General features: G+C 41.4%; 1 protein-coding gene across 2 annotated transcripts in view; it reads left to right on the top strand.

Moving 5' to 3' along the window:
* ART3 (ADP-ribosyltransferase 3 (inactive)) overlaps window positions 1–11,477 on the top strand; it is a 33,482-nt gene extending 22,005 nt beyond the window's left edge. The window contains exons 4-10 of one of the 2 annotated variants that reach the window (XM_051964395.1): window positions 113–145; window positions 1,011–1,043; window positions 1,240–1,272; window positions 3,117–3,149; window positions 6,072–6,107; window positions 10,057–10,089; window positions 11,048–11,477. In XM_051964395.1, the coding sequence (XP_051820355.1) occupies window positions 113–145; window positions 1,011–1,043; window positions 1,240–1,272; window positions 3,117–3,149; window positions 6,072–6,107; window positions 10,057–10,089; window positions 11,048–11,190 (344 nt within the window). In that variant the 3' untranslated portion in view covers window positions 11,191–11,477. The remainder of the gene's footprint in view (window positions 1–112; window positions 146–1,010; window positions 1,044–1,239; window positions 1,273–3,116; window positions 3,150–6,071; window positions 6,108–10,056; window positions 10,090–11,047) is intronic. The other variant, XM_051964396.1, reaches the window with a different exon arrangement.
* Window positions 11,478–13,733: the final 2,256 nt, after the last annotated feature.

Genomic DNA, 13,733 nt, shown 5'->3' with positions numbered 1-13,733 from the left:
CTGGGCAACGGTTTGAACCCAGATCTCTCCTGCCTCCAAACCCAGCCCGCTCTTTACACTTGGCCACAGTCTTTTCACTTTAGGAATAAACAATGTTTCTCTCTTGTTTCAGGCTTGAAAACAGAAAACTGTGTGGACAGCACTGGTAAGAGATAGTTTAAAGTATTTCCCCAGGTGGAATCTCCATATCCTTGTCAGAACCTCTCAAAACTGGCTGGGATTCTTGTTAGTCTCTGCTGCAGCCCCTGCAGAAAACGTCTTCTGTCCCAGACCTTCTCTCATCCGGTGCCCAGTCACCAACTGCTTTATACCTTACTATAATGCCCACCCAGAAGGGATGCTTAGACCTGGACCTATATAGACAGCCTCATACTGTCATCCCATTCCCTGGCCAGGAAAGATATTAGGAATGAAGTATACTTGTCTTCCTGCTTCTTCAGGGATAGTAGAATATATGGGGAGAATTCAGGCTAAAATATTTGATCAGTTTTAAGAAAGAAAATTTAGGGAGGCAATAAAGGAGTCAAGTAGTATGTCAGAGGAGATTAGATGAAAGGCACCAGCTTTTACTTTATCAGAAAAATTATGCAAAGACAGAAATTTTCAGGGAACTTCACAAAATCAGTGCCAAGACATGTGAAGATCAGGTGAGTTCAGGGTGAAGAATGAAGGACAATCTGATCAATATCACAGGGGTGTGAAATCATTTTTGGGATGAAGACACTACTTAGACCCTGAACTTTTAGAGTTTCCTTTATGTGGGAAACCAGTTGTAATTTACAAGTAGGTGCTTTGTTGGCATCCCCTTAGGTGCACTTTTAAATAACAGAAATCCCGCTTGTTTCTCTGCTTTATGGCTAAAGAACTTCTTTCTCTAAGCTCATGCACCATTTTTGTGGTCATTTGAACTAAAAGTCCTGGATTCAAGGAGAATTCTTGGCTGAGTTTGACACTGATCCCTAGACTTAAATGAAATGCAATAAAAAGATGTTTTTGTTGGTGTTTTTCAGGACAGATTAAGTCCAGATATGTCACTTTCCCTGGTGAGACCTTTTTTTTTTAATCTTTCTTCTTTCCTCTCTTCTTTTCCTTCCTCCCTCCCTCCCTCTTTCCATTTTTCCTTTCCTTCCCTCCTTCTTTCCTTCCTTCCTTCTCTCCCTCCCTCCATTTTGTCTACATGTCAAATAGCTTTCTTCTATTTATTTCATAACCTAATTAAATGATAATGTCTCTATTTAGGGTTGAAATCCAAAGAAGAAGAAGAGATCACTGGTAAGAAATGCATGGGTTCACCTAGCATGTTTTAAGTACCTGTTAGGTGTCAGGGACTGTGCTAAGCACTGAAATTAGAAAGGAAGGCAAAAATAATCCATGCTCTCAAAGAGCTCTCAGTCCTGTGTGTGTGTGTTGTGTGTGTGTGTGTGTGTGTGTGTGTGTGTGCATGAGCGGGAGCGCTGGGGCTGGGGAGAGACAGAGGGAGGGAGAGGAAGAGAGAAAGGGAGGGAGAGAGAGAGAAAAAGAGAGAGAAAGAAGAGATAGAGACAGAGACACACAGAGAGAAACAGAGAGAGAGAGAGAAAGAGAGAAAGAGAGACAGAGAGACAGAGAGACACACACAGAGACAGAGAGACAGAGACACACAGAGAGAAACAGAGAGAGACAGAGAGACACACAGAGACAGAGAGACAGAGAGACCGAGAGACAGAGACAGAGACAGAGACACAGAGAGAGAAACAGAGAGAGACAGAGAAAGAGAGACAGAGAGACAGAGAGACACACACAGAGATAGAGAGACAGAGAGACAGAGACACACAGAGAGAAACAGAGAGAGACAGAGAGACACACAGAGCCAGGGAGAGAGAGACAGAGACACAGAGAAACAGAGAGAGACAGAGAGACCGAGAGACAGAGACAGAGACACAGAGAGAGAAACAGAGAGAGACAGAGAAAGAGAGAAAGAGAGACAGAGAGACAGAGAGACACACACAGAGACAGAGAGAGACAGAGACAGAGACAGAGGAGAGACAGAAGAGAGAGAGAAGAGGAAATGAAGGAGGAGGAGAGGGAAGGAGAGAACTTGCAAATAACTATGTATAGGCTAAATTAGAGTTAAATCAACAGAGGAAGGCACTAGCATTAAAGGGGATCAGGAGAGGCTTCTGGTAGAAGGTGGGATTTTATTAAGACGCCAGGCACGGGGGACGGCCAGTGAAAATGTTTTGGGTGTTGCGTATGAGGAGCAGCAAGGAGGCCGGTGACCCTGGATCACAGACGACAGGGGGAGGGAAAGAGAAAAGAGGAAGATAAGAAGGCTGCCAAAGAAGGGTCAGGCTATGGAGGCTGTAAGAGCCAGAGAAAGGATTTTATCTTTGATCTCGGAGGCAAGAGGAAGCCGCCGGAGCTCGTTGAACAGGGGATGGCGTGGCCTCGCCCTTTAGGAAGAGCATTGGGACAGCGGTCAGGGTGACGGACTGGACCGGGAAAGGTTCGAGGCAGGGGAACCAACCAGCTGCGAGGCCCGTGTTTGGTGTGAATTAGAGGCAGGAGGGGGGGAGCCAGACCGTCAGTCAGCATCGCAACCGTTTGAGGAGGCCGCCATCTAGGGGGCGTTGCGGGTATTGCAGAGGGTCGCCGCTCGCCTGGTCTAGCCTAAAATCCCTCCGCCAGAGGTAAAGCCAGTCCAGAATGGAGCGGGGGGCGAGCCTGTAGCATCCTCCGGAAAAAACAAGGCGAACTTCAGGCCCGGCCCGATCTCTGCTGAGTCGCCCCCAGGTCCGTTCTGTGGCAGCGGGCGTGCAGGGGTAGTGCGCACAGTAACTGGTACCAGAACATGGTCATCACTGAAAATTTAAGCGAGAGAAGGGGGACGGATTCTGGGGGACCCAAACGGCGCTCCCGAGGCCGAGGCCGCTCGTGCGGTACGTCCTGAGAAAAATGGACAGACCGGTCTGGCTAGAAGAGGGCTTATGTGGGGACTAAGTTAGAGGTGAGAGCGGAACCTCGCCGAAGGCTCCGAATGTCGGGCTCAAGCCGGAGGGCCGAGCAACTCTCAGAGCGGGGCTGGGACGTCACCCCAGAAGGCAGCCACTGACCAGTCAACACTCTTCCTTTCACAGAACGGAGAAGCCGTAAGCCCCATGATCCAGAAAGTAAGTGGTGCTCCTGTTTGTTGTCTGGTGCTCCTGTTTGTTGTCTGGTGCTCCTGTTTGTTCCCTGGTGCTCCTGTTTGTTGTCTGGTGCTCCTGTTTGTTCCCTGGTGCTCCTGTTTGTTGTCTGGTGCTCCTGTTTGTTCTCTGGTGCTCCTGTTTGTTGTCTGGTGCTCCTGTTTGTTCTCTGGTGCTCCTGTTTGTTGTCTGGTGCTCCTGTTTGTTCTCTGGTGCTCCTGTTTGTTCTCTGGTGCTCCTGTTTGTTCTCTGGTGCTCCCCGCAGACCTCGGGGAAGCCGCGTCGTTTCCAGAAGGTGGCGTGAGGTGTCGCTCTCCTGGCTGCCTGCGGAGGCCTTTGTAGCTTGGAATGGGAAGAGAAAAAAGGCGACGTCTTTTCTCTCTGGCCCTTTGTGAGCAAGCTCCGTCTTAGCTGGGGGGCGCAGCCGCCTCAGATAGTTTTAGATGCATTTCTGTGCCGTTTTATGGGTATTTCAAGGCTTCATACATTAAAGGACAGAAAGAAAAAGACAGCTTCAAAAGCCGTTAATAATGACTTAAACTAGCAAAGGCAAACTTTCCTGGGTCGGATTCTCACAGATGGGAAGGAGCTAGTTGGTGATATAGAAGTGATGGAATCCTGGGAAGAAATGATCACTCCATCCTAAAGTTTGTGGAGGAGAAGGAGAGAAAACCCAAAGATCTTCTGATAGGCGCCTTAGGTTCTAGAACACAACTTGCACAGGGTTCAGGGGAAAAGAAGTAGGAACCCTGTGGAATAAAATGATCCAGGGGAAGTCAGGAAGAAAGAAAGATGCTAAAAAATGAAACTCTGAAGACACAGAGGAAAACGCATGAGGAGGCAAACTAAGAATTGTTTAAAGAGACAAATGCAGTTATCGTAGAAAACGTACCAATCAACTTAGATTCTAAAAAGGGATAGATATTCAGATGATGGAATTAAGGCCAGATAGCAGAGAATGAAGAGAAGAATGTGGCATGGTCTTATAAATGTAGTACAAGGAATACTGAAGCTCAGAATGAGAAGAATGGGAGAAGGGGTTGAACCTTAGGTTGGGATGAATCAGACAAGGAAGACTGACAACAGAGAAAGCAAAACTGCTCAGTGTTTATTATGTGTCACTCTACAGAAAAGAACTGCATTGGCCCCAGAAATGAAAATGGGGAATTCAAACCTAAGATGAGTAAGGACATAAGAAGACAGGCCCTCACCACCCCCAATGACTTTATGTCCCCTATCTCAAGAAATCCATTCTCAGGACCTGAAAAAACTGATAGGGTGAAGGTTGAGCTGCTGTCACTGATAAAGATCAAGGAAATTAGAAGAGATATCACAGGAATGGAGAGGGCAGGGATTTTCAGAAAAGATAAGAAAACAAAATTTGTAAATTATAGGCTAGTGAGCTTTATTTCACTTAATCAGAAGATTCTAGAAGCAATCATTAAAGAGATTTCCAAAGAGTTTGCATGGTTCCTAAAGAATAATACATATCATGAACCTAATTTCATTTTTGTCAGGATTATTAAATTAGTAGTTGTGGAAATATGTATAGAAGAATTGCACTTATTTAACATATATTTAACATATTATTTAACATATATACTTGCTGTCTAGAGGAAGAATGGGGGGAAGGGAAGGAGAAAAAATTTGGACAAGGTTTTGCAAGGGTGAATATTGAAAACTTTCTTTGCATATGTTTTGAAAATAAAAAGCTATTTTTTAAAAGGAAAAAAATTATTAAATTAATAGGTAGAGATTGCTATGTAGATTTTGTTATTACAGCTTTCTAGATTTTGGCAAAATCTTTGATTAAATATCTCATACATATTGTTTCTTTTATAATATATGCATATGTAATTTTTTAACCCCCAAATGACATGTTAAAACAATTCTCATATATTTCTGGTGAAGAAAATGAAGACATATGGAACAGATTAGAGGCATCAGTTAGACAATAATAAAAGCAAATAGATTCAGAACTGGTTGGATGGTGGCTCAGTGTCGGCATGGCTGGAATGTCCCAGGAATCAATGTTTACACTTACTGTTTAACATTTTTATCAGTTATTTGGCAAAAGATATAGATTATGTGCTCATCAAATTTTCAGATGATACAAAGTTGACCTTTTAGATAAGTGATTTGTTTAAGAGTAGTAAGTAGTAAGGATAGTAATCTGAGAGTGGGTTTCCAATTAAACATTCTTTATCTTACTATCATTTCCCTCTTTTACTGACAATGGTTGTGATCACACTATTTTTCATAAACATCTATGTTAGCCAGAACTGTGAGACTGAGTGGGATCATTCTGTACTCATTTGGAATTTTGACCTAGTTTCTATTCTGGTTGAGTAGCTGTGTGACTCTTGGGGGATGTGTCCAGAGCCCAGCATGTGGAGAGTGGCAGCTCTGGCATGTGCCCTGGGATAAACACCCATTCCAAAGAAGATCCCACAAAGAACCATGAGAATGTGTATAATCTGAAAGATTTAAGAATGCTAAGTGGTGCTAATAAAGGACTAAGAAGATGATTACTTAATGTAAAGAGCCAAATCTTCTCTTTGATACATTATGGAGCACTATTAATAATTTATATAATCACTTCCTCATCTCATATCATTCACTGTGTTTTCACACACCTCCCTGAGAAGAGAGGTTAAAAGGTTAACTCCAAATCTGTGTTCCTATAGCACTAATCCATTCATTGTATATCTTAAATGGAATACTCCAGTAAGAAGTCTCCTGAATTTTATTGAAAATTGCCCAATTAAGAAGGATCCACGTGTTTAGGCTTTAAAAATTGGAAACCTGGGTCATGACATCACCTATGCTTATGTTCTTGAATTTATTCTGAAGTTGTATTTTTAAATCACATTGAGATAACTTCCTGAAATTTTCCTTCTTATTCAGAAATGAATGAAGAACAAGAGCCTGTTGAAGACCCTGGTAAGAAATAGTTTCTATTAGCAGACATGGAACTGAGACATGACTACTTTAGGTGCAGGGATGGTGGCAAAGAAAGGTGAAGAACTAGTGTCTCTGAGGAGGACCCTCTTCAATAGCAGCTGTCTCACATCCTAGGGTGAAAGTCAGCTGGGGAAAATATTGAGTCGAATCAAAAAAGCATTAATCAAGCACCTAAAGCTAAATAGATGCTAGGGATCTAAAGCCAATACAGGTAGGCCCCTGTAAATACAAGAGCATCTTTTATGGTTTCTCTATTTTAAAAGATGGTATTCATGGTCTGGCTAAAGGAGAGACTCCAACTTTGATTAGATTAGACAAGAACTCTTTAAATTTGATTTTTGTGAAGGCTTCACAGTCTGGAAGAAGGGCATTCTTGGAGATGATAAGTCACTTCTGATTACATCACTTCATTTAGCTGCTTCTGCCAGTGCTGAATTTTTTGCTGATATTGTCCCGCCTCCTACAGAAGCTACTAAATTTAGAATTCAAACACAACCAAGCTAGGTGAGCCCTGTATGGGGAACCACCTCCCCAAAGGCTTAAAGAAGGCCTAAAGGCATTGCTCCTTTTTGGATAAGACAAATACCATAGACCACGATGAAATTTATTTGTTCTGAGCAGAGTGTTGAAGCCTTTATAAGAATATTGTTCTAAAACCCAGAAATGAATATTCAAAGAGAGAACAGCTAGTTGTAACATTTATGGCGAGTTCTATGCCATCTATGCCATGGTCTGTCATCTTGCTGACTCTGTGGCATCTGGGTGAAATAAGAAAAGGGGCATTTGTGTTTCACTAAGGCCTTCAGGGACTTGGATTCAAAAGTGTCCATCTTGTGGTGAAGTATTTTAACAGAACTATAGTGGCTCATCTGAAATGCCATAAAAATTTCTTTCCAACTTCCCTATCTTCCTCTGCCCAAGATTACACAGTATATAAATCTGATTGCTGACAGATGTTGAGGAAAAGATAAAGGAAATTTAAAAATATTCAAATATATCCACTCCTGATGTGATTATCATTGTACTCTTGCCAAATGCAAAAGCTTAAAAATTTCACTACTGCGATAAAACCAGCTTTTCATTTTTTTTTAAAAAAGGGATAACTGAGAATTTTGGAGAGATCAATTTTCAGTTAACTGATGAGGTGGAAGTGTATTGCAGAGAATTTAAAAGAGAAGAAAGACATTAAATATAGGTGACTGTTTCAAGTTTAGACATGAAAGGGAGGAGCTATATAGGACATATTCAGCAAGGATAGACAGCATTTTTTAAGGATGGAGGAGATTTGTATGTATATTTAGACAGCAAAAAAGTATCCAGTAAACAGAGAAATGCAGGGAGAATTTGCTGGAGAAGATAAGAAGGAATAGGATCACTTGGGCATGTAGAGAGATTTGCCTTGACAAGGAAGAGGATCTCTTCATGGTGACAGGGTGCAAAGGGGAAAGTAGGGGAACATTATCTTGAGATGTGTGAGATGAGAAGGGCAGAAGAGGAAATCTCAGACAAATGGTCTTAGTCTTTTAATGATGTATGAGACAACTTTCAGCTGAGAGGATGATAAAGGGGAAGCAATGGGAGATTTGAGGGATAAAACCGTTTCCAAGCTCTGTTATGGTAAATTGGATAGTGACTTTATTAGGGACTGTGGGGCAGCCTTGCTGCAAGGAGGTTTCAATTGAGATTTGTAGTGAACAATGTCAATTTTGTGAATTTTCTCCAACTCTCTTCAAAAGCACATGAATAATAAGAGTGAAGGCAGATTAAGGGAATAATCCAAGATTGAGAAATGGCATGGCACAATCATAGGAAAGACTATGAGCCAAGCATTGAATTCACTGAGGAAGGAAGGGGAATGTCCTGAGGTTCCGTAGGTTAACAGCTGCCAGAATTCTGCTTCAATGATAAGTGTGGGTGAATAAACTTCAAAGGCAGAGAGGTTACTGAGTAATGATAGCAAAGAGAGACCTTGGAAGTGGCCATGGAGAACAAAGAGTGTTCTTTCTACCATGACCAGTGAACTGGGGGGTATGAGTGAAAACACATCCCATACTAAAAAGTGTAGCCAGGGATTCAGTGTCCTTAGGAGGGAGCCACGTCTCAGAAGATGGAGTGGGAAAGGCACAAAGTCCTTTGTCCAAAAAAGCGCAATGGAAGGGAGAATAGATATGGAGTGGGACATCAGGAAGGTGGGGTGGAAGCACATGGGACAAAAGGGAATGGGGAGCAGGGCTGAGAGAGGGGATTTAAAATCCCTGAGATGGCGGGGTATGACTGGATGCAGGTATGGTAGTCAGTGAAGAACGGATTCAGGAAGGCAGAAAGGGATTAATTAGACCCTTCAGACTCCCTTGATATCCAGTGTTGTGGCAGTTGGGATTACTGAATCCTCTAAGGCTCGGGAAGTCAGATTCACAGAAGATGGAAGCAAGGCAGAGGGCAACTGGAGAGATTCTGGATTGATACAACCTGGGAATGGCCTCTGGACTCCTGAAGAGGGCCTTTGGACAAACAGAAGCTTCTAGTCTGAATCTGGATCAGGACTTAGAAAACTGAGGAGCGATCCAGAGGCAGGCTAGATACAGGGCTTTTTGTGAGAGCAGAGGGCTCCCCAGAAAGCCTCCCAGGTTGAGATAAAAGGTACAGGTTACGGGGCTGGATTTGGAGTCTTGCCTTATGCAGACAGCCTTCCTCTGAGTTGCAGGGCTTAGAAGATGAGATAGGAAGTTGCTAGCCACAAAACAGGTTCACATTCAGTTCCTTTATAATGGAGGGTGGTTTCTATTCTCTCATAAATATCAGGCAAAAAGAGGGATCTAGATGGCCATCTCTCTGTCAGTCAGTAATGAGTGATCAGTCTGCCTGAACTCCCATTCCTTGCTAGTACTTAACCCTGCTAAAGGACGACAGAATGGGAGGCTGGAGGCCAAAACCCAGCTCTGCCCTGGGCAGGGAACTTGTGGTGTGAGTCTGGTCTGCAGGGAATCCTAGAAACCCCTTTCTGGGGAGCACTAGGTTTAAGCTTTGGGGTCCTCCGGCCTGGAGTTTAAAAAAGGCTTCTTCCTCATGGCACCAGCTCAGGATAGAGCGGCCCAGGGTTACCCAGTGAGACGGGGCTTGGAAATACCTTGCCTGATTGAGCTGGGATATCTGCTCTCACCTGTCAGACCTCGGGGCCTGGTCAGATAACGCATCCTCTGGACCTTAGACAGCAACTCTCAGTGGGTCTTATATGGGAGTGTCATGTGTTACTTTGTGTTAAAGTGACTTGCGTGCCCTCTATTAGACATATGCCTCTTGAAGGCAGGGATAGTGTGTAGCACACAATGATGGTGTGGTAGCCCAGTAAGTATTTAATATATGTTAGTTAAGTAAAAGTATTGAAATTTGAAGCTGTGCCAAAAGAAAAAATGGTTTTGACCTAAGGCAGAAGTGGAAGCCAGACTGTCTCCTCCCTGTCGATTCTTTCTTTATGGTGATGAATTTTTAGTATGAGACTACTTGATAGCTTGCTTGAGTCTAGTACTTAAGATCTATTAGAGTAAGATCTATCCCAAGCTTATCCCTTCTACATAACTTACCTTTGTCTGCCTGTAAAGTTCTTAAGAAGATCTAGAATTCAGGGGAATGATCTCCATCCATATGTAAATATAACTACACATATATTTTTCACACACATAAAAAATATGTACATATATATAATATATGATGCATATATGACATGTATAATATAATATGTACTGTTATATATGGTTTACATGTAAAATTACATGAATTATAAAAATATAATTGTTATTATATGGACTCTAATACTGGATTTTATCAAGAGATTTTCAGTCACTAGATTTAAAAAAAAAAATTCCCATTGCCTAGTTAACACATACAGCCAAGTACAATGATATTAACTGAAAATATGTTTATTCCTTAGGTCAGAGGAGTCTAGACTATTTGGACAATCCTGGTAAGAAATACCATTTTTTCAGTTAGTAAATTTCTATATTTCTGCTGTTTAGGGGAAGTTTTAAAAGTACTGCACAGTATAAGTATTTTCCAAAAATTCATGCAAAAGAAGACTCAGAGTCACAATGGAATGGAAAGGAGATCTGGGCATAAATCCTGGCTTCTACTTTCACTGCTGGTCACAGTCACAGTCTCCTAAATGTCCATTATAATGGTGGTTTCATGTATTCTTAAAGACCACCAAGTTAAACTGGAAACTCCCTCTCCTGGGTCTTTTCTGATACCTGCTGCTCATACCTGTGAACCTCCTCATTGGGCCCTGTCACAATCCTCTGTTCTTCTTTTTGTGCATATGGCAGTAGCTGGCTAACTTGTGGTAAAATAACTTATTTTTAATAAAATTCAAAAGATATTTTAAAATCGTACTATTATTGAAAGAAAATGCTATAACTCTGACCTGTCACTTATCTAATCTGATGTGTTTAAATATAAAACATTCAAGTATTTCAAATATCTGAATGAATAGAGACCATGATGTAGATGATTGTAAGAAGCAATGCTCTCCCTCCTTAAAACAAATAACAAGGAGGCTGATGTGCTGAACATGGCTAGTGGATGTGTAGAGAGTAGAAAGATTTGGGTCTTAGCCAATGAAGTATCCAGTTTGAAAAGCACTGTTGTTTTACTCTGATTGGCATAAAAAATGATGAAAAATAAAAAAAAAATGTGGTACACAGGCACTAACAGCAATGGTAGTAGGTATTTCTATAATTAGATGATAGGAGAAAAGTAAATATTTTTTCTCAGTTTTTCAGATAACACAGAGGTAAAAAGATTCTTTTAAAGAGAATGAAACGTATGTTTTGTTTGGATAGAAGTGATAGGATCCTGCTTTGGAAAGATTGACGTTATTTCGACCTGTCCTATAAAAATATATGTATATGTGTTTTCATCAACAGCTCCAGCTCTTATTCCATTTCCCAGCAACCACCCCACTGTGGCCTCTGCTTCCACCTCCTTTGGTGAGATGCTTCTTCCCCTGTTTGGGAGATTTAATCTTTTGATTGGTACTTTTGTTGTAAAGTTCTTTGTTCATCTCTGAGCTGTACAGGCTCTTTATTACTTAAAATGTATTGTAATAATAAGTGACTAGATCTTGATTATTGACTGCTTAAGGAAATTGAAAGGGATGTGGAATTCTTCATATTTTCTACTTATATACTATATGTAATGCTTTTTGTAAACAGCACCCCAGTAAACTAGTAGTAAAGATATCTTAGAATACTTGTTAATCTTCCCTTGTGTATCTATGTATTAATCTCATGACTGTATAAATTTGGTGTTTCTGAATGAATTCAATAAAAGACTAAGAAAAATATAGATCTGAAATTTTGGCAGACTTCATTGTTTATATTGAACAGCTCTAATAATAATAGCTAAATTCAATTTAATAGCTTTAAAAAAAATAACCCACATGCCTATTTAGATAACCATGCTGGGGATTTTGGGGGACACTGTACATGATTTTTCATTGTGAACATATAAACTGTATTTTCCATAGGATCCCTTCAGCACTAGCTTCTCTGTTTTTGCCAAATGCAAAGATGCTGTGTCTGCCCTTGCAATCGGGAAGGAAAAATAGACATGTAGCAGTAACTATAAGCCTGTGTAGTGTTAAACTGCAGGAAGTACCAATTCCACAAGGGGGCATGAGATAGTGCCAGTACAGCTCAATTGGTTTACTCCACCTGTTCACAAAATCCCTCTTCTAAGAATCATGGCACTGAGATGGACTTAGCGCTCTCAGAAGGCTCAACCAGAATGTATTTTGTAAATCTGACTTTAAAATATACAGATCCATTTTGTTGACTATATATTCAATAAAGAAGATAACCATTATTCTTTGGATGGTCTGCAACTACCTAAAGAGTGTCTGCCCTGGGCAGGAAAGGTAGGATCCTAAGTCTAGTTTCTACTTCGTGACAAATGACTTTTAGCTTGGTTCTTGAGGAAGTGAAATAAACATAAGCATTTTCAGGCAGCCCTGGTGCTCAGGTCTTCTGTGGGAAAACTTGGTCCTTTTTATGTTTAAAAAAAAAAAACCCTACTGAGGGGCAGCTAGGTGGTGCAGTGACAGAGCACCAGCCCTGAAGGCAGGAGGACCTGAGTTCACATGTGCCTTCAGACACTTAACACTTCCTAGCTGTGTGACCCTGGGCAAGTCACTTAACCCCAATTGCTTCAGCAAAAAAAAAAAAAAAAAAAGATCCTACTGAAAACTCTGGTAAATCCTTTATTCAGATTAGTGACAGGAAGAAGGATTTCTCCATTTAATGTAATAGATTGTGGGGAATGGAAAAGAAAGGGAAGAAAGCACTGAATGTGTAGCCAGTCACCAACATTGTCCTTGGAGCCCCATCCTGGCTGACAAAAGGGAAACTGCACCATAAAAAAATAAAACAACTATTACATGTGAATTATCATTATTGTGGTTCAGATATGAGAATATAGACTACCACCAAGTACCACTTTATTGTGAGTGGCATTTAGTATCTAATACAGAAACACTTACACTCTTCCAGCTGGAAAGATACAGTTTCAGGGTTAACAGTGAAAGATTCAGGGCAACATCTATCATGTCTGGTTTGGTATTGCAAACTTCAATGTCAAACGGGCTGCTTACCCTTAATTATCTATAATTTTTGAATATGCAGGATTCGAAAATTGTTTTTTCTTTTTAAACAGACGTTAATGCTATCTTTTGATTTTACATCTCCTTGATTTGCTTGTGTGTGTCTCCCACTCTTCTTCCAGAGAGCCAGGTTTTATAACAAAGGATGTTAGAAAAAAGGAGGAAGAGAAACAATTCTGCAAAACCAATCAATACATAGAAAAAACATCCTACATAGATAGAGCTGCAGACTCTTTTTCTTCCCACCTTTGCAAAGAGCAGGAGAGGTCTTTCACTTTCTCTTTGGGACCAAGCTTGTTTTGTCCTGGGGGCACAAATCCCCTCCTCCCTACCCCATGGTATTTTGTGTCCTGAGTTACATTTAAAAAGGAAACTTGGAAGAGGGGAGAGATGAGAAAGAGGAAAAGGTTATGACTCGAGTGGGAGATGCTGAAGGTATAGTTCACTTAGTTTCTACATGAAAAGGTTCCTTTCCTGTCTCGTTGAACAGAGAGGTATGGACGAGGGCCTTTGTCAAACGTAAGGGTCACAGCTGGCAGAGGGGAGGCAGTCTTCACAGTACTCTGCCCTGGCCAGGAAATGAGTGAGCGAGGCTTTTGGTTTATTGCGAAAGCCTAGAATTACTGTTCTATTCAAAGGGTATAGCTATGCTAATATTTATTGAGAGTTGTGTGGTAGGGGTAAATGAGTAAGGTAGGAGACCTAGAAGATTAGTAGTAGCAATAAATAAAATAAGGGTCATAAGCATTAGAGCTCACCTGGGAAGGCAGATGCTGATGTCACAGTCGGCCATGCCAGTAGAGAGCTCGTTGACAGATCATGGAAACCTGGCAGGCGATGGGCCTTGCCCAGCCCTGCCTTGGGTCACAGGTTTGGATGCTATACTGATGTACTTAAGTCTCTTGATGGCTTCTTCAGCGTATTTTAGACCAAAAATTCCTCCCACCCCCACC

This window comes from Antechinus flavipes, chromosome 6, assembly GCF_016432865.1.
Source record: "Antechinus flavipes isolate AdamAnt ecotype Samford, QLD, Australia chromosome 6, AdamAnt_v2, whole genome shotgun sequence".
NCBI lineage: Eukaryota > Metazoa > Chordata > Mammalia > Dasyuromorphia > Dasyuridae > Antechinus > Antechinus flavipes.
This window is presented reverse-complemented; position numbering and strand designations above follow the sequence as displayed.